Below are 20,435 nucleotides of genomic sequence, written 5' to 3'. Positions count from 1 at the left end.
AAAGGCAAAAATTAAGATAGTAACAAACATAAGTGTTTGTTTCTGATCAGCTGCTACACAGCTCAGCAACACACCTAAGTTCAAAGAGCTTTTCAAGAGCACCAACAGCTCCTTCTCTTACCTGATGTTAACTCAGTACCAAACAAAACTCAGAAGACACAAAGGCACAGCTCTGCTGCAGAAGGCCACACCTGATTTCTTCTTCTACATATACTAATCACTGTGACAAGCTCCATTTCCTCAGCATTCTATACCATTATCAGTTATCAGCTTCTATTCCTTTCCAAACTTTATCCAACAAGAGATGGATATCCCTGCTTGTTAGGTGTTGGTGTTAAGGACAGAACAGAGGCAGTTCATGGATGGCAAACATCATGGCTGTGAGCACTGATGGAGCTGTGGGTGTCCCTGTGCACTGCAGGGACAGGGACCAGTTGGCCTTTGGAGGTCCCTTCCAACTCAAACCATTCTGTGATCCCTTTAAGCAGGCAGCACACACTCACCCATAACAAAGCAGAGCACTGGTTTAATTCTGACCCATTCCATTGATCTTCCAATCATTCCCACAGCTCACTGCTAAAAGTCATCACCCAGCCTCTTTCTTGAAGCTCACAGGCTTCTCCTTAGAGCAAAGTCTCTAAAGACACAAGAAAGTGCTACAGCATATTCTCCCATGACTTGGATCTACACCCAGTGACTGCTTTAGGGCTTCTCTCTTCTAAGTTCATTCTTCTCTTCATTCTAATGAGCGTCTCATTCTCTGTCAAGAATGCTATATAAAAAGGTGAGGTTTCCTTCCCTATCACCTTCCCTTAAGGCACATTCAGGATCTGTACTTTTCTTCAACCTTCCCTAGAAACTACCTACATCAGAATTCTACCTTAAGACTATGATCAGCATTCACCTCCAGTATTTACTATGTTAGTTTGTGTTTTGTTTTGAAGAACGTACTATTTTATCTGGAATATCTTTATAATCACTGGGTTTCAAGATTCAGCAGCATTTGGACAGTACAACTGTTAAATCTATACTTCAGCTGCCCAGGCAGCATAACCTAGTCCAAAAAAGATCTTTATCTAGGAAGTTATTCACTAGCAATATCCTTTTCAGCAACAGTATGTCACATTGCTCACACAGGGAGCAAATATCCTCCTAGCTTCACCAATTCCCATTCAAGGAAACCAGCTACAGCTGAGGGTGGCAAGGCATGGGGACAGGCTGCCCTCAGAAGTGATGGATGTCCCATCCGTGGAGGTGCTCAAGGCCTTGGGGGTCAGCATGGTCTAGTGGGAGGTGTCCCTTCTCATGGAGGTGGGTTGGAACTGGGTGATGTTCAACATCCTCCTAACCATTTTATGATTCTACTATTCTAATTTAAGGACAGAAAATAATTTACACTTGATTGGCAAAAATTGCCTCTGCAATAGGACTGATTTAAATGTATGCTGTTGTCTGCTGCTCCCTCCTAACACAAAAGCACAGCAAGAGCAATACAGTGTCTGCAAAGCCTGCTTAGAATTCTTCAACAACGGTAGGGTCTCCACCATCACTCACAACTCATAGCATTTCAAAACATCATCACACTGGGTCTCCACAGAGCAACAACATACTTTGGTGTAGTCATACGTATTTCTGAGATGCTACCCAAACAAATAGGCATTACTGTTCTCCCCTCACACAGGGGGTAAAAGTGCATCATAGAATAGTTGAAGCCAGAAAGGACCCCCAAAGGTCGTCTGTTCCCAGTGCCTGCAGTGCACAGGGACACCCACAGCTCCAGCAGTGCTCACAGCGCCGTGCCCTGAGCGTGGCTGTGTGCAGGGATGGGGCAGCACCAGCTCTCTGGGCACCCTGTGCAGTGCCTCACTGCCCTCAGTGTCAAAAATTCTTCCTTATGTCTCCCCTCTTTTAGTTTGATTTAAATTATATACTCATTTTTTTTGCCCCTAAGGCAACACATCAGAAAATACCAAGACAGCAGGAATCTGATTGCCTGTTGATCTGCATGAGAGAATCATTATGCAAAATTAAAACTATACAAATGAATAATCACACTAAATAAGAATAGCTTAAGCAGAGCAGATCAAATGCAAGGGGGTCAAAAGCTTGACACTATCTTTCTTCAAAAACAGTTTCAATGTTCGTGTATTTAAATTACAGAAAAAGAGCTTTCTAAATGCAAACATGCTTTCCAAACAATTTTTCCTTTAATCACAGGAGATGCTCAATATCCTTCATCAGATGGAAGTAGCCCCTTCCAAAGTTGAAAAATTTTCCAAAGTCCATTCCTTCTCTAAACATAGGTTGAGTAACATTTGTCAAGTGCAGCACATGCTGTTTAGCTCACTTAAAAGAGTACAACCATCCGAGTAACCTGAGAAGACTATAAAGCTGTAGACTCAATGGCTCAGCCACAATGGCTCCAGCCACTGCCTGCATATGTGTTTATCAATGACTTCAGACCATAAAACATCACTGAAAAGTATATTCACTGGGGAAGCAGGGTTGGAAACTGGAGAAACAATTGAACAATAAAAACACAGTTCTCATTTGTGCCAGTAACTAAGCGTGGATGCTGACAGGATCAAAGTCTCTGCTACAAGCTCTGTAATAATCCCTCCCTGACAGAACTTCTTCACCATGAAAGCTGCACCTTGAGACATCGTGGTCACATTCACAACACTCCTCTGCAGAACATCTTATTAGCATAAGGGTTTATTTAAGTCCATCCAGCCCTTGAACACTCGATATGATCTCAAATCACTTGAAAAGGGCAGGAAAGGAGCGAGGAAAAGCAGACTTTATAAACGGAGAATTCCATTCCTTCTCCCATCCTTTGTATCATGGGATATCACGTGTCAAAAGCCCTGAGAGCATCTGGGCCCTTTCAGCAGCTTCTCCTTGGTCTTGATGACTTCAGGCGAGATTTCTCAGCCACAAGGAAGGAACTGCAGCCCCTGAACAAGGATGAGGACATCTGTCTCAGCAACAGAACACTAACAGTGAGAAAATGTTGGCCTAACCGCAACGTGTCACACAGGTGCCATACACAGGTTGCATTTTGTTCCCTTTGAATTCTGTAATTCCTTTTAACTACAATAATTCCATATGCTAGAGGCAAGAGGGAAACTCATTAAGACACAGCCTCACATCAGTAGTATCAGCTTTCTTTTACAGCTTTACCAAAGTTCCACAAAAACCAAACAAAAACCGTCGCCATCTTTAGATAAACCCTTCTCGGAGACAAAAGCATCGAATAATTGGATACTTCAAAAATTCTCCCATCTCATAAGGATGCTGCAGAAAAAAAAAAAGAGGTCATAGACACATCCGTCCATCAACACAAGCACCAAAGTTGTATTTCAGCAGCCACACAATTTGGAGGACTTCACATCAGCTTTAGCAGAATGTGAACAATGCTGACTTCCTGAAGACACCGCACAGCTGCTTCACGTTCTGATCAGCTCTTCTCTTGATATCATACTCATTTTTTGTAGTTTTAGACTCCATAAGCTGACTTCTAGCACAGTTCTGTTCGCTGGTGTACTTTAGAAGCTCTACATCAAGTTGCAGGTCCCTGTTCCCCTGCAGAACTGCCCTAACAAGAGCACCATTACTCTGAGCAAACTACCTGCATCAAACAGGCACAAATGCAGTGGGGCTAATCAATCACTTCTCCTGCGGTCACTCCCTGTCACTATTTAGCTATGCAGACAGTGACATAATTGAAATCAATTGCTGAACGAGAATAGGCTGTACCAACAGAGAGCATCTGCAGTAGGAATGTCTATACTAACAAATGTTTTCCAGTGTAAGACATGCATTAAAATACGCATAAAAAGTTACCATTACTGAAAGGCTGAATTTTTACATGAGAAATCTGCTGCTTGGATAACTGAGTTCCCAATTAAGCATAATAGAAAAAGTCACAATTACACAGCCATATGACATGAAACATACAGAACTTTGTGAAAAAAACAATAAAGCAGAGCAAACTAGAGAGATCTGCCCCAACTGTTGGCATCCGCATGGAAAACTCTAGGAAATAAAACACTGCTGTTTTGCTTTCCCTTCCAACTCGGGATACTCTATAATTCTGTGATTCTATTCTATGATTTCATGTCCCAGTTGACCATGATAAGGCTTTCTATGGAAGGAGTAAGAATGATAAAGCAGTCCACGAGAGATCCACAACAAAGTTGTAAAGATAAAGTAGGAAGAACAGAAACACAGCAGAAAAAAAAGGAAGAAAGTAGTTTACTGGAATAGCTAGCCTGAGAAACACTTTCATATGACATAGACACTTCCTCTTCTGGCACAATCAAGAGAAAGATTCCAACCACAATCATGCCTTTCTAAGATACCAAAACTAGCGAAAGTGGCAAAAACTCCACATTACTGTTTTGGAAAGGGCCTACAGGGCCAGCTCTGACAGAGCCCACCTCTTGGTGCTGGAGGGGCTCCAGTTCAGAGACAGCATGCCTGGTAAGCTGCCCAGGCAAAGAAAGGTGAGAAGGAAAACTCTTAGCTGATAGTTGACCCACTGGGTGCTCTTTTATTAGGATTGCTGCCCGAGTACGAACAGAGTTCCACGTAAGCCAAACCATCTAAGCGGAATAGTTATTTAAAAAAAAAAAAAAAAAGGCAAATTCCACCTAAAACTTCTTTTCTTTCCCCCCATAATTTCTGATCAGCTCCCACTGAGAGCTTAACCTCAAATTTTCAGTTCCTCTTTAAGCCACAAAGTGACTTGAAAGCTCTTATTCTTGTTATTTCTGTTGGAGTAGGTCCAGAGGAGGGCCACGAAGATGATCAAAGGGCTGGAGCACCTCTCCTGTGCAGAAAGGCTGAGGGAGCTGGGCTGTTCAGCCTGCAGAAGAGAAGGCTCCAGGGAAACCTCACTGCAGCCTTCCAGTATTTGAAGGGCGCTTACAAGTGGAAGGGAAGCAACTTTTTACTCAGTCTGATAGTGAAAGGACACCAGGGAGAGGCTTTGAACTAAAAGAAGGGAGACTGAGGTTGGATGTGAGGAAGCAATTCCTCACTCAGAGGGCAGTGAGGTCCTGGCAGAGCTGCCCAGAGCTGTGGTGCCCCATCCCTGGAGGTGCCTGAGGCCATGGATTGGCAGCCTGAGCTGGGGGCAGCCAGCACACGGCAGGGCTGGGGGATCTCTGAGCTCCCCTCCAACCTCAGCATTCTGTGATTCTCCAGGACATGAGCACGTCTTCCTGAGTACCCTCTGACTTGAACCCATCTCAGGTCTGAGACCCTGCAAACACAGGAGAGCTCCCACAGATGATGGGAGAATGTTGTATGATAACTGCATTTCGCTTAAGTTCAATTTCACTGTATCAGTCTCTCCCACAATGTCACTAGCTGTATTTGGGCAGAAACAAGGAGCTAAGACGCAGTAAGCAAACCACCCCCCAAACTGAAGAAACGAGAAGGGAAATTGAGCAGCTCCTCCCCCACTCAAACTGTATTTTTGTAACACAAAACCTCTCAGATAACTGCAAATCCAAAAGGGACCCAAGAGTAAACAGAGAGAATCAAAGTTTGTTGCATGAAGAGGAACTTCTGCTCCAGTTAAAAAGAACATATACTGCAGTGATCTGAAGCTTCCTATAAATATTCGAGCACATCAAAGCCGGTCCTGTTAAATTAAAAATGCTGTCACACAGATAGGAACTAGCCTCTAGCACTGCCAGCTTCAACATGTGAGCCTCTGATCTGAGAAGCAGAGGCTCAGCTCTTCAAGAAATTTTATTCACCATAAGAAGAAAAAAAAAAGTAAACCAGTAGTTGAGTTTAATAAGGATATTAAATACCTTATGAGTGAGCTAATTAGAGCTTAACTCTTTCAGGACACTTCAGACCTGACAAGGACAGTAGCTTCTTCCCATATTGCTTGCACAGTTGAAATGTCTCTCCAGGCTCCAGCACACTTCAAGATGTGGAAAAAGAAACCACTTGCATAGTTTAAAAACTATTTTTCCTAGCTTCATCCTTGTGCAACTTCAATTTAATTGTACCACATACATCACACACAAGCAAACATTGGCTGACCGTTCCACATCAGAGACCTACGCTTAATGCTAAAGCTATCTGAAAGATTTCAAGACTTCTGAACCTTCTCATGGCCGTCTGAAGATGACAAGAGGGATAGATGAAAGGAAACCCCTATCTTTAACTTCCTTTATTTAGGGAGACAGCTCCCAGAGGCGACTGAATATACACAAAATACATATGGTTGAGAAGTTTATCCCAGTGTGCCACAGCAGTCCTGTCATTTTACTACAGAAATATCTCTGTAAACTCCCAATATCAAAACATTGAAAGATACACTGAAAAAAAAAAAATGTGGTGGGGAAGGAGGAGCTCTGGCAACACAGAGCCAGAGCCATTTGCTTTCTCAAACAGCAGAAGACAAGCAGATCACACCTTGAGAATTTTTCTGTGTTAACTACTCCACAACGCCTTTTCAATGCAGTGCAGGGATGAAAAGATACTATCTTCGAAACAGACAGAACACTGCCAACTAGCAGACTGGGGATACCTTGCCTGTGAGTAAAAACCGCTCTCTAACCCTTGGCTCCTATTAGCTACTGAACTCACCAGCACCGCCTGGCTCTGCTTCACAAGTTCCCCTCGGTCTTGCTGTGCACCATGCAGGATGCCTGCCAGCTTGGCATCCATCAGGCATTCATCAATCCTTCATCATCAGAGCATGAAAGACAAAAGCCCTCTAAAGCAGATGCTAAGTACATATAAAACAAGTAAGAGAGGGTAAGGTGGACCCTTGTAAAATGCAACACTAGAATGCAAACCTATATTGTTTTCATGTTACAGACACACACCATCTATGGGCCTTAGACATTTCCCTAAGAGAACTGCCAGTCTTTAAAAAAAAAAAATAATAAAATAAAAAAAAAAAATCAGCAACTGCTACACTGAGCATCCTAACCTCCATCCTTACCTCCAAAACCAGCAAAGAGCAGTAAAACTTCAGTGGAAAAGGAACAGAGCACTAATCTGCAAAACTGGCACATTATATGTATCATATTTTATCTAGGAGATACAGATTCCATTATTATTATTTTGGGGTTGAATTGCAGCTGCCATCGTGTAGCCAGGCACAAGTAAGAGAAGTCCATAAGCCTTTGAGGATGGTCTCTGCAGAAAATAAGTCACAGACTTGAATATAGATTCTTCCCCACTATCTACAGACTTAAGATAATTGATCCATTCGTGTACAAAAAGGAACAGAATAGTTCCTATAATTCCAAGTCGCTTCTCCAAATGCATGCTTTGCTCTAAGGTTGGGAGCTTTCAGTTCCAACAGTAAATCCATTGAAAAGTTAGGTTAGCATCTCTTCTGTGCTGAGGGGAGGCAGAGTGAGAAATAGAGAAGGATTTCTCCCACCCAAAATTACTACTTTTATTTTTTGTTTTACAGCAGACGAGCATCAAAAGGATCAAATTAGGAAAACAGATGTTGGCAGAAACTGTGCAAACTAGGGTCTTTCTGAATTAAAAGCAATTTTTTCAAACACTACAATCAGAAGCATTTGAAAGCTGCTTACCAAGCGCATGCAATAAATTCACAGCAGGAGACACATACTTGCAACATTTGTGCCTGTACAGCTAATTAAACAGTTGCACTCCAACCACCACTGCTGACTCTCAAATATGTCCCTTAGTTCCTCACCTCCTCACTGAGCCTTCAGCTCGCTTGATTACTAACGATGATGCAAAATAATAAAACAGCTTCAGCTCCAGAAAACAAACAGAAAGATTAAGCTGCCAACAGCATTAGAAAACAATGAAAAATCTTTACATCAGTGTACAGAGCAACATGAGTCTGGGAAGCCTAGAGAGTCTGCATATATTAAGCTGCATATTTAAGGGCGTACTTGTGTCTGGAACATAACAGGCACCTAATCAACCTTTGTAAACTGGTTTTTCATCTTAAAGCCAAATGCAACAACAGAAGTCTTTTAAAGAAGCATGAAAAGGAAATAAAGAATGATAGCAGCTCATCACTGTGAAGAGACACTCCAAGGCACTACAATCCTTCTTCTGAGCACTGCTACTCAATCCCAACATAAACACAGCTCCACCAGTGGCGCGAGTGCAGTAAAGTACACATTTTGATGGTTTCTATTGGATGTATAAAAAAAATAAAAATCACACTTTCCTGGTCATGTCTGGTTCAAGTGTCAGATAGTCAAGAAAAAACGCATTCATTTTTTTAATCTCATGTTGTAGCAATTTCAAAACACGTCTTTGTTTGAAAACAATCTCTTCTTCCTTTGCCAATCTTCTTTAATGTGAAGGGCTCTCCCTTCAAGTCAGGAAGCACAAGAAACGAGGCCAAACATTCAACTTGTATTCATTTAGTCTCCATACGCAGACAACAACCACCTCTGTTCTGACCACACTTGCATAGTAAAGCATAGATGTCCAAAGGAAGAGATAGTATGTTCAAGTTAAATATTAACACTTCCTAAATGAAGCATTTTTAATGCATTAAGTATTAATGCAAATACTTGCACCGCTTCCAGAGCTGGGTAAAGAACTCACACAGAGGATATGACAGACTGCTGCCTCCACATGTCACCTCTCCTTAACCAAGAAGATGCTGGCCTCTTGAAAGCATTCACACTTTGAAAAACTATGCTTGTGAAAGTTATTTTGGTCCAGAAGGGCCTCACTTTGAAACGCCAAAACAAAACGACTGGAAGACTGTAATAAAAAAGGGAGCATTTTTAAATACATGCTCCACCACAAGATGGTATAAACTGAAAGAAAATTACAATGTATGCTAATCAATGGTTTTATACAACTACTCGAGACTTTCCTATAAGACCCGCTTTGAGCAAAGCTGCCTACATTTTGTTCTTATCAAGTTCTGCCACACCAAATCATGACCTCTACCTGCTTCACCCAGAGCCATTTCAGAAGCCCTTCGTGAACAAAGCAATTAAAACAAAGTTACCCCATCCTATAGTCACATCCAGTGTGCTCAGGGTGAGTGTGTGCCAGTCCTATCCGTGGGGCACGGCTGGCCACAAGCGCTGGTAACACTGCAAAGCAGACTGTAATTACATCTAAACCATTATATTCACATAGATCCAGTCTTAACGTAAATACATATAAATGAAAAACTTCTCCAAACGGCTCCAAGTTTAACAATTTTCGAGTCTTTCCTCTGGGATTTTTTTGCCCCAATGCCATCTCTTGAATGAGCAACAGGAGTACCTGAAAGGCAGCAGTCAGCATCCTGCTAAGGGCAAGGATGCAACTGCATAAATCTTTAAGTCTGAAAATCTCTCACTAAACTATGTGGAAAAATTATCTGAACTGCCACCAATGACTTTCTATGGACAAAAATAAGCGATAAAATGGGAAAGCAAATAAACTTGCACTAGCTGGCCTCAATTCAAGACCTAGACTCGCAAGCTTATTTCCTTTGCCATCTTTATTCTCATCCTTCTAAGAATCAGCACTTTTTGCTCTGTTACACCTTTTCCTCCATACTCAGATACCTTTTGCCTCATTTTTCTTACGCTGTCTCCTGCCTTGCCCTCAAGGGACAGCCTCAGCCTCGAGTGCTGTCATGGCTCTGGTAGAAGGATTCCATCCAGTACTGCTCACAGACAACACTACAGACATAGGAGTTTCCTCTTGAAACATCAGTTCCTCATTGAGTTTTGTACTCATGTAGTAACGCCTAGAAACATGCATTTACTATTGCCTTAGATCCATTTAGAAACAGTTCACACAGGTGTCTTTATGCTCCAAGGCCTCACTTACTGCAGGCCTACAGCTTTTAAGCTACCAGTCCTTAAAATTCCACATTGATTTAGGTTTTATACCACGTTCATTGATGATAAAAGTGAAAGATCCTTATTTATAATACTGTGTTCAGAAGCCCAGAATAACCAGCCTCCTACAAGTATTGACATAAGTAGACTGGAACTCACAGGATCAAGACAAAAGCCTAAGAGCACGAACAACCTAAGCAAGACACTTCAACGGGTTGCCTTCTTCACATGCTCCCAACACCTGTAGCTACTCATTCATAACTCATAACTCATTCATAACTCATAACTCATGAAAAAAAACATCCCTCCCTCTCACAGCACAGAACCTAACAGGTAGCAATAGAGCATCACACTCAGGCAGCCTTCTCACATAAGACAAAGCAAACAGGCTCCAGGTCTCCCACCCGTGCATCAGGATGGACCCACACAGTAAGTGCTCAACAACCTTTCCCCCCCATCCCATTCCAAGCACCCACATTTCAGTGTCTCCTCAGCACCAAAACACCGCGCTGCAAGAGCGTGACACCAATGCAAACCAAAAACAGGTACCAGGAATTCAGTTTTACCAGAGAAAACCTATCACCCCAACGTCCTTCAGATCATTACTGGAAGTCTGAGCACTACGTTTAAGGTACGGGAAATGACAGAAAACCAATCACAGGTGTCTTCATTGTCTAAGAGAGTAACAAGCAAAGAAAACATCCAAAATGGTGACTCAATGCCACAAATAATTCCACTTCCTGAGTTTGAATGGCCCTCAGGCACAAGAAGAAACTCAACCTGCCTGCTCACAAAGCAACAGCATCAAATAAAATAAAAAAAATTTCTACTCTCAAGGGACACAAACGCTCCCTTGACTCAGTCTCCTCTGATTACTGCCAGACATCTACATATCCGCACAGTTATTTCCAGTTGCTGCTTTCAGCTCTCTTAGAAACTCTGCCAGTACTTCAGAGAGCAAAGCCTACCTGACAATTTAGCTATTTTTGCTTTTTGAGAAAACAGAGGAAAGATTCAAAGTTACTCAAGTAAATAAGGGGTGGGAGGCAGACTGAAGGAGGGCACACGTTCACATGGTGCTGCAGTTCAAATCTAAGCCTCCCCATCTTCTGCAACAGAAAGAAGATGAAAATACGGGCAAGGGCATTGCTACAAGAAACAGCCACAAGAAGTTTAAGTGTTCAAATTCTGTTTTCCTCCTGAAGCTTTAATAAACAAAATAAAAAACCCACTATGCTTGTTCACCCCACAGTGGTACCTTTTGAGCACAGAAGGTATATACAACTGGAGATCATTACAAATCCACATCACTTCTGTTCAATAGCTACATAGAACTCATTCTCTATGTTCTATGTTGAGTTCTATTCAACTTATTTTCCTGTCGAGGCTTCCAAGCAGAAACAAATCAACTAAAACCTGAACTTCTATCACACAAGCAAAACCCAGAATAATATTTCAAAAATCTCTCCCCCACAATGCTTCTCTTAAAAGTAGTATGCATTGGTGCTCTGGTCACAAAAAACCAAAACCACTTCCAACAGATTCTCAGTGATACAGGGCAAATGTGCACCACAGACAAGTCAACGGTACGAGACACTAAGAAGAACTGAACTTACCAACTGATGAAGGGGCCTCTGGCACTCCATCTTCAGAAGCAGCCCAGGTACAAGCAATACTCTCCCATACATGGCTGGCCCTCACTTGAGCCCAGGGAGGCCCTACTCTGGGTCCACTCCTTCTGGTCACGTGTGGAACACAAGTGCAAATAATATGTCTGTGCTCCCTGGGCCAGCTGCACCCCTTCATCAGGTGCTCCATCACCAATTCAAGCTCTGACCTAACAGTTCCCTACAACTAGCAACCCAGATCAGGCTGCCTAGGGCCACATCCAGCCTGGCTTTGGGCATCTCCAAGTAGAAATGGTTTCAAACTTAGAGAGGGGACACTGAGATTGGATGTAAGGAAGAAGTTGTTTACAATGGGGGTAGTGAGGCACTGCACAGGGTACTAAGAGAGGTGGTGGTGCCCCATCCCTGCAGACAGCCACGGTCAAGAGATGGGGCTGTGAGCGCTGAAGGAGCTGTGGGTGTCCCTGTGCACTGCAGGCAGTGGGAACAGATGGCCTTCGGGGGTCCTTTCCAGCACAAATGATCCTATCATTCTATGAGGCTCGCCAAGTACAAATAGAATTAAGATATATTATCCCTCTCTAAGCAATAGAAACACTGCTACTCACATCAGTGATGCTGCCCTAGCACTGTAAGCCTGTGGTCACATAGCACCTACTTCAACACAGAACTACATTTAAGCTTTTAGTCCAAGTGCTGCAAGAAGTTTCAACCAGAAGGAGCTTGTTGGTCACCATTTGTTTTAATGAAGAATTTCATTTCAGTGGTTTCAACAAAGTCTTGTTTTCCCAATCACTCTCCAAGCAGAAGTGTTTGACTCCCAGTCTCAGCCATCCTAGCACCAGGACGCAGCCTCAGGAAGCACACTGTATGCTAGCACGGCAACACCACCAGGGCAGTCAGACCTTTCATGAGGGCAGCAGACACTGCAACCTGGCCATGAGTTTGCTGCAAACTGTGGCCACATTAAAGAACACATAGGAACATTTCATCTCTCTGAAGAGTTATTCTGGTAGACGTTTGACCCTGAGAAGACTTGGTCATCACAACATGAGAAACAATGTAACAGCATACCACTGCTGGATAGCAATCTGACCAATAACCAGTGGGAGACTGAATGGACAACCTATCAAAAGCTGAAAGTTCACTGTTTCTTAAGTCGTTTTTTGTTGTTATTGTTGTTCGGAGACTTTCAACACTAATGAGTAATTGAAGCTATTAACATAAACAAAAGTAAGTCTTTGTATAGTCCCGAAACCACAGTTCCTTTGATTCATTCTCTAATGTGTGGCTGATCTTCAAGAATTTCTAATATTTCACTTCAACGAAAAAAGCATTTTAATTTTGAAAGAGCCTGTGTGCACTGACAAAACGACTGGGGACAAGAGAAGCTCACTGAACTGCTGGAAGCACCGCTGGCCACTGCTGAAGGGCCATCAGCTGCAAAATCCCTTGCTAAATTTCACAGTGATCTTTAAACGATGACCAAAACCAACGTATTCATATGGGTTCATGAATACACAGCCTTGGTGAAAAGCCACAGTAAGAAAGCCATCATCAGAGAATAATTATAAAACGGTTGGATTGGAAGGGACCCCTGAGGGCATCCAGTCCAACTGCCTGCAGTGCACAGGGACACCCACAGCTCCATCAGGTGCTCAGTGATGCTCACTGTCTGTTCTGTCCTTAATGCTAACACAGCAACACGTCAGGCTCTTGATTTCCCCATAGATACACAGCATGGAGTGAAACATGAATGACTTGACAATGGACCAAAAGAATGTCAGTATCAGTTTCAGCTCCTTCCAGCATTACCTTTTAATGAATGTCAGAAACATAAATTAATTGTTTCATCCCTTTTTTCCTCTGGAAGAATAAACAAGAATGCTCCCCAGCAGCTTGTCCTCACAACTCTTTTGCCTGCAAGTGAATTTTTACAAGAAAGCCTCCCAGCAGAAACTCTGAAAGAACATGCACGAAAAACTGGTATTCTTTACTTTAAAAGAAAAAAAAAAAAAAAAAGTATTATTTTCAGAATCACTTGTTACGGCTTTAGAGCTTTACTAATTGTTTTTGGAGCTTACGAGGCACTGGAATTTTCTTTGAACACGTACATGGAGACAGAAGGAGAAACTCTTTAGGAGACACAAAGGGAAATGGTTCCTAACCTACCTCCCCCAGAAGGAAGGTCTAGAGTGGATATAAGGAAGAAGTTGTTTACAATGGGGTGGCGAGGCAGTAGCACAGGGTGCCCAGAGAGCTGGTGCTGCCCCATCCCTGCACACAGCCACGCTCAGGGCACGGCACTGTGAGCACTGCTGGAGCTGTGGGTGTCCCTGTGCACTGCAGGCACTGGGAACAGACGGCCTTTGGGAGTCCCTTCTGACTCCAACCATTCTATGATACGCAACCATATATACCTAGGCACGTATGTGTGCATAGACAAAACTCAAGCCAACAAACGCCACTGCTGTTAGAGAAATAAGGGTTGCTATTGGCAGCTGCTCAACAATCAAACTTATTAAAACACCATTTAAGTCATTTTTCTTTACTTAGCCGAAGGGGAAAAAAATAAAGTCAACAATTACCAGTGACTACAAAGAAATTAGATAAGCACTTCAAGAGTTTCAAACAGAGTAAAGAGTAGCCGCATTCAGATAAAAACCGAACTTATTTCTCCGATGAGAAGTTAAGAGGAACTTGAATAAGGAGCCGAGATCCGGGGCAGCAGTAACAGGTAGGCTGAGCGCAGCGCCGGACCTGCAGAGGAACCGACGGAGAGCGGCGCGGCGCCTCGTGCGCTCCCATCCGCACGCCCCGCGCCGCGCTCTGCAGACGCTGCTCCGACGGCGGCCCCGGGCCGGGCGGCCCCGCACCATCCCCGCCCCCCCGGCTGCCGTCGCCGCTCCCGGCGCGGCCTCGCACGGCGGCTCCCCGCGTGTCAGCCGAGGCTCCGCCGCGAGGTGCGGGCCCGGCTCGGCGGAGCGCCCCGCGGCCTTTGTGCGCGCATCTGTCACCGTGGCGCCCCGCGCCCCCAGGCCGCGCGCCGCACGTGGGGCCCGGCCCGGCTCGGCGCGGGCTTTGTGCCGCCAGGTGACGGCGGACGGCGCCGCGGAGCCATCTTGGGGCCGGCGCCCCCCCCTTCCCTTCCCTTCCTTCCCCGTCCCCTCCTTCCCCTCCCCGCGGCGCTCACCTGCACGATCTCGCCCTCGGCGCTCAGCGTGGCCCCCGCGCGGGAGAAGCGGCCCTGCAGCCCCGTGGTGTAGGTGGTGTAGTCGCCGCTGGGGCTGGACTCGAAGAGCACCACTTCCACGAACGCCGTCTCCTTGCCCAGCGCCGCGCCCGGCGCCGCGGCCAGCAGCAGCCCGAGCAGCAGCGGCGGCGGAACGGCCGGCCCCGCGCCGGCCCCGCAGCCCCTCATCGCGCGGCGGGGGGGAGCGGCGCTCCGCCGCCACGCATCGCTCCCGAGCGGCTCCAGCTCCGGGGCCGGGCTCCCGGGCGGCTCAGCGCCCCATGGCAGCCGCCCTCCCGCCGCGCCGCGCCCCGCTCCTCGCCGCCGCCGCCGCCGGCCCCGCGCTCCCCGTCCCTCGGCCCGGCTGCTCCCCGCCCCGCCGAGCCGCTTCCCTTTCATCTGCTCCACGTGACGGCCACCACGGGGTTATCTCCGCCCTCCACGCGTCTCTGACCCGCTCCGTCCCTCCCTCGGCGCGCACACACACACACACACACGCACACACACGCACGCACGGCCCCGCGGAGCCCAGCGGTTCGGCCCGGTGGGCCCCGCTGCTGCCAGGAAGGCCCTGGCGGGAGGCGGCCTCCCACGCGGGCCGGGCCTGCGGGGTCGGGGCGTGACTGCGGCCTCGGCGCTTTGCGGCGCCCGCCCGGCCCTGCGCCGTGCCGGGGCTGTCGGCCCGGGGGCTTTGGGGATGCCCCAGTGAGTCAGGCACGAAGGCGCGTCGGCTTCACGGCTGCTGCTGGTGCGCTTCTTGCACCGGCTGTGGGCCTTTGTAACACGGCATTGCCAGCGATCCGGCACGTTCCTCATCCGCGTGTAGGGCAGGAATCATAGAATGGCTGAGGTCGGAGGGGATCTCAGAGATCCCCCAGCCCTGCCGTGTGCTGGCTGCCCACAGCTCAGGCTGCCCATCCATGGCTTCGGGCTCCTCCAGGGATGGGGCACCACAGCTCTGGGCAGCACTGCCAAGGCCTCACTGCCCTCTGAGCAAAGAATTGCTTCCTCACACCCAACCTCAATCTCCCCTCTTTTAGTTTGAAGCCATTCCTCCATGTCCTATCACTACTGAACCGTAAGTTGCTTCCTGATCATAAGCACCCTCCAAATACTGGAAGGCTGCAGTGAGATCTCCCAGAACCTGCTCTTCTCCAGGCTGAACAACCCAAATCCCACAGCCTTTCTGCATGGAGAGGTGCTCCAGCCCTAGGAGTATTGATCAGCATCTTGAACTCAGTACTCTTTGAGCTTATGAGACAGGATAACGGGATCCTTAGTGGAACACAGCAGCATTAGCTTAAATCTGTTAAGGTTTCTTCATTGAGTGTGAATTTGGTACAGTGAATCAAAATGCACAGAAAGGCAGCCGGAAGAGGCATCACTGCAGTGCTGGGGCCTGGTCACAGCAGAGAAAGCAGTAAGCAAACAGATGCGGTCAACGTGATTTTAAGAATATTATGAAGTCGTGTTCCATTAGGATGCCAGAAATGAGCATCTAGTGCACTGAATAAAAACGTCTTTCCTGCAAACCGCTTCCCCTTGGTTTTCTTTACCTGTGTATCAATGGCTGGTGTTTGGATAACATACTGTTTGCTACATCATAACTGACTTTTAAGAGATTGAACTAAGGAGAACTCTGGAAGACTGCTCCCAGAGTCGGGTACACGGTCTTGCAATCTGCAGCAAAAGGTGAGATGAATGCAGGGGTCACTGTTACTATGATGAGTGGGTTTCTGTTACATCCTCTGTGGATTAGGCCAATGATATCTAGACCTGCTGTCTTCTCATTCCTTTGGGAGTTGAAAAGAGGATCTGCATGCTCTGTATCCTTCTGTTCCTCTTCTCTCTAATGAGTACAGGTCCCTAAAATGAAGAAACAGAGAAACAAAGCCTGTGGTTCCCTCTTGCCGCCCCACAGGTGCCTCGCTCTTCTCACCCCTTAACTTGTTTCAAAAAGTCCTTTCCTAAAGTCTTAAGTAGGGTATTGTATCCCATGGAAAATATTTGGGATAGTTCAGTTCTCCAGCACTGTCATAAATGGTCTTCCTGCATGCCAACTTCCCCGAGCCAAAGGGTAGATCTGTGCCTGGGCCCCTTCCTATAGCCTGGGAGCTTCTTGCTTCTCAGGGAAAGGAAGAAGAAGAAGAGAACAGGAAGCCATCAGCTGCTGAAGGACAACCACCTACTCCACCAATCCCCCAAACCACTGCTTCCTGCACCAGAACTGGACTTGATCAATCATGGTTTTGAGATCAAGTCACCATTAAAAACAACTGGGTTTTTGTAACCACTTCCTGGCACTCATCTGACCCATTTATGGCACTATAACATTTCACAGACCTCTCTTCTATTTTATTTCCATTTGTTTTTGTTTGAATTGGTTTTAATTTCCAATAACTGGGAGGTTTTTAAGCCTTGTGTGTCAGGTTTGAGATTCTTCACCAAATATTTTTCTTCCTGTACAAAGGTCCTCGTGCCACTGTAATCAGGCTCTTCCAATGAATGTCCTATTAGTAAATGTAAGCAGCTTAAGTTGTAAGTTGTAGGTCAAGGCACCCCAAGTGTCCTTAAGAATTCAGTAGGCATCTGTGAATGCTAGAGATCTATTTTTTCCTTTTCCTCTCTCTTCTATTTCATCTTTAAAGATCACACAAATACTACACCATTGAGAGATTAGTAAGATTTCAGATTTAAATATATATATGTAAAATAGGGTGTATTTAGATTGGATAGTTTAAAAGAAATCTTGTACCCAGCCCACTTGTACTGAGAAAGTCTTCTGTTACCTGGGTACACTTTTGCCTTCACAGGAGCATCCATCCCAGTGTAGATAAAAATAATTGAAGTATAGTGAAAATTAGATAGATAGATAGATAGATAGATAGATAGATAGATAGATAGAACCCCTGCTTCTGTTTATAATTAAATAGACTTCCAAAACTATCCATAGCTGTGGTGTGCAGGCACAGCAATGTTGCCTTTGCCATAGTCCCACAGTCACACAACGAGGAGTGACATGAGGCACTGAGTCTCAGGTCACAAAGTTTCCCTGACTTGGGCAGAAATCCAAGCAGGAGATTGAGGAAAAGAATGGACTGTCTAACACTAAAGCAATCAAATATTTCTAACTGGCTTTCTTCCCAGCTAGCAGCGTTATGGCTCCCAGTTCAGTTTGCCATAATACTTCAGTTATGTTTCCTTTTTTTTTTTTTCCCTACATAGCTAACTGAGGCTTGGGATCTGACACACAGAAGCCTCAAGCATTTATAACTGCAGCTGAGGTCAATAAGAGCTTTGATTTGAGCATAATGAAATGAGATATAATGCCAAATGGTCTGAAAAAGAATGCCCTGAGAAGAGGGCAACCAGCACCAGTGGGTGCTTTTGACACTAAACTTCCTACATCTTATTTCCCATGCAAATAACTAGGTATTATAGAGCCCTCCTCCCACACTGATGGAAAACAATGTCAGTGAAGTGCTCACATACCCCCATGCTGAGAAAAAAGCTCAAGTCTGGGAACAGGGCTGGAATACTGTGTAGAATGTGCAGCTCTGCACATCAGGCAAGAGGAAAACCCAGCACTGAGCATCCTCACACTGTGACCACCAGCCCTTCTCACTGCTCAACCGGGCAGGAATCGCGCTGCCCTGGTCTTGCTGTCTCTACCCTTGAAAACACATTTGGCTGGAGATGTCTGAAAGCTGCCTTCTGCCAAAACTGTGCAGTCAACCACAAGTACAGCACACAGGAGAACCCCTTCTAGAGCCTCTTTTAGCCTCATTTCATAATGAAATTAAACATACGCTATCTGCCTGCCAGCCCTGTCACTCTTCTGAACACATCAGCTAATTTTAATGAAGCTTAAGGGCAGAACAGAGGTCTTAAGACTGTACATTCTTGCAAATATTGTGCAAATCAGAGGCTGCTGCCTCTGGGTACTGCAGCAGCACTCACCAGGGTGTGCAGGAGACATGGGAAGCAAAAGAAGCAGAAACACGCCTAAAAACCCAACCCTCTTCAATTCTGCTGTCCAAAGAACAGTCTGTTATTGATTTTACACTTTTAAAAGAAAATAATCAATTTGAGTGCATCTCATTTAATTAACACGAAGCTTGTGTAACTCTATTTGCATTTTAAGGGGGCTGTGACTAGGAAAGGACATAAGTAAATGTGAGTGCATGTAAACAGAACTGCATCCTTTAATGGGGGGGTCAGGGGGTGGTGTTCAGCTGTTACACATTCTGTGTGACAGTAGCCAGAAAAAAAAGTATGTGTGCAGCAGCAGATTGGCCACAGCATATGTTGTCTTTTGCTTGATAGGGATGTTTAAGGAATGTGAAACATAGGGAAGAGAAGTCAGGTTGTAGCAGGGAGGCATTGAGGGCAGTGACATTAAGAACACATATATTGAAGGCAAAGAAAAACATGATCTTTTCTCAAAGAAATAAAGACGTTAATCCATGAGTATGGATTAAAAGTTTACTTCAGTTGCTGTGAATTTGGAATTTCCATCTGATTACCTCCAGTATCAGCCAGACCCTGCACAGAGCATAGTTCATCCTTCATTCGCTTTGCAAAGAGAACAGAAAATATACAGAAAGGATCTGCTCAGATGTAAGAAAGCGGTGTTCTTACTCCTATGATTTATAATTCAAAGTGACACCAAATAACACCAAATAATGCAGCACGGCACATTTCAGTGGGAAATCCAGTCACAAGGGAGGCGGCAACCTGTCACTGCAGAAACCAGTGACTGTCTCCCCCACTGGTGAGCGATGACCTTTTCATTTCTGGGCTGCAAGTCGAGTATTCGTGGGTAATACTGAACCCATACAGAAGGTTATAGAGATTGGTTTTCCCATTAACTGCCCGGTATACATCACCGAGAAGAGAGGAGAGGAGAGGAGAGGAGAGGAGAGGAGAGGAGAGGAGAGGAGAGGAGAGGAGAGGAGAGGAGAGGAGAGGAGAGGAGAGGAGAGGAGAGGAGAGGAGAGGAGAGGAGAGGAGAGGAGAGGAGAGGAGAGGAGAGGAGAGGAGAGGAGAAGGGAGGGGAGAGGAGAGGAGAGGAGAAGGGAGGGGAGAGGAGAGGAGAAGGGAGGGGAGGAGAGGGGAGGGGAGGGGAGGGGAGGGGAGGGGAGGGGAGGGGAGGGGAGGGGAGGGGAGGGGAGGGGAGGGGAGGGGAGGGGAGAGGGGAGCGGAGGGGAGGGGAGGGGAGGGAGGGAAGGGAAGGGGAGGGGAGGGGAGGGGAGGGGAGGGGAGGGGAGGGGAGGGGAGGGGAGTCTCGTTGACTTAAGATCTTCCTCCTACAATGCAGATATTCATTCAGTATTTAGTTTGGAATTCTGGGCTGTTCGGATACTCAAATTTAAGTTGGTGTTTCAGAGGTCCCCCCCTTGTATATTAAACAACCATAGCGAAATCCAGGACACACCATCTTCATGCTATGCAGCACACTAACATCTACCTTAGCTTAAAATGGCTATCAGAAGCAATTGAATACCAGCAGCAGAAGGTTCGTCTGATGACCAGGGAGGCTTCCTGGACTCTTATCTGAGCGAGAAGGTTGTTTTGCATTGAAGTAATCCTTAAACGAAACTTCAGACCCTTCTCTCCCATCGCACCGCCTCCGGCCGCGGCTGCACCGCGGCACAGCAGCCAGCAGATGTCCTCCCGTACCCGAGGAGCTGCTCTGCCCACGGAGAACGCCCCAGGAAGGTGCGACACCGGACAAGACTTCTCCGG

The 20,435-nt window shown here is 45.9% G+C and overlaps 1 protein-coding gene across 1 annotated transcript in view; it reads right to left on the bottom strand.

Annotated features, from left to right (window-relative positions):
- ZNRF3 (zinc and ring finger 3) overlaps window positions 1–15,086 on the bottom strand; it is a gene marked incomplete at both ends in the record, with an annotated part of 70,126 nt that extends 55,040 nt beyond the window's left edge. Inside the window, one exon of the mRNA XM_079544099.1 lies at window positions 14,649–15,086. Coding sequence (XP_079400225.1) covers window positions 14,649–15,086 — 438 coding nt within the window. The remainder of the gene's footprint in view (window positions 1–14,648) is intronic.
- Between the last annotated feature and the right edge of the window lie 5,349 nt (window positions 15,087–20,435).

Source organism: Tetrao urogallus, assembly GCF_951394365.1.
Source record: "Tetrao urogallus genome assembly, chromosome: 17".
NCBI lineage: Eukaryota > Metazoa > Chordata > Aves > Galliformes > Phasianidae > Tetrao > Tetrao urogallus.
This window is presented reverse-complemented; position numbering and strand designations above follow the sequence as displayed.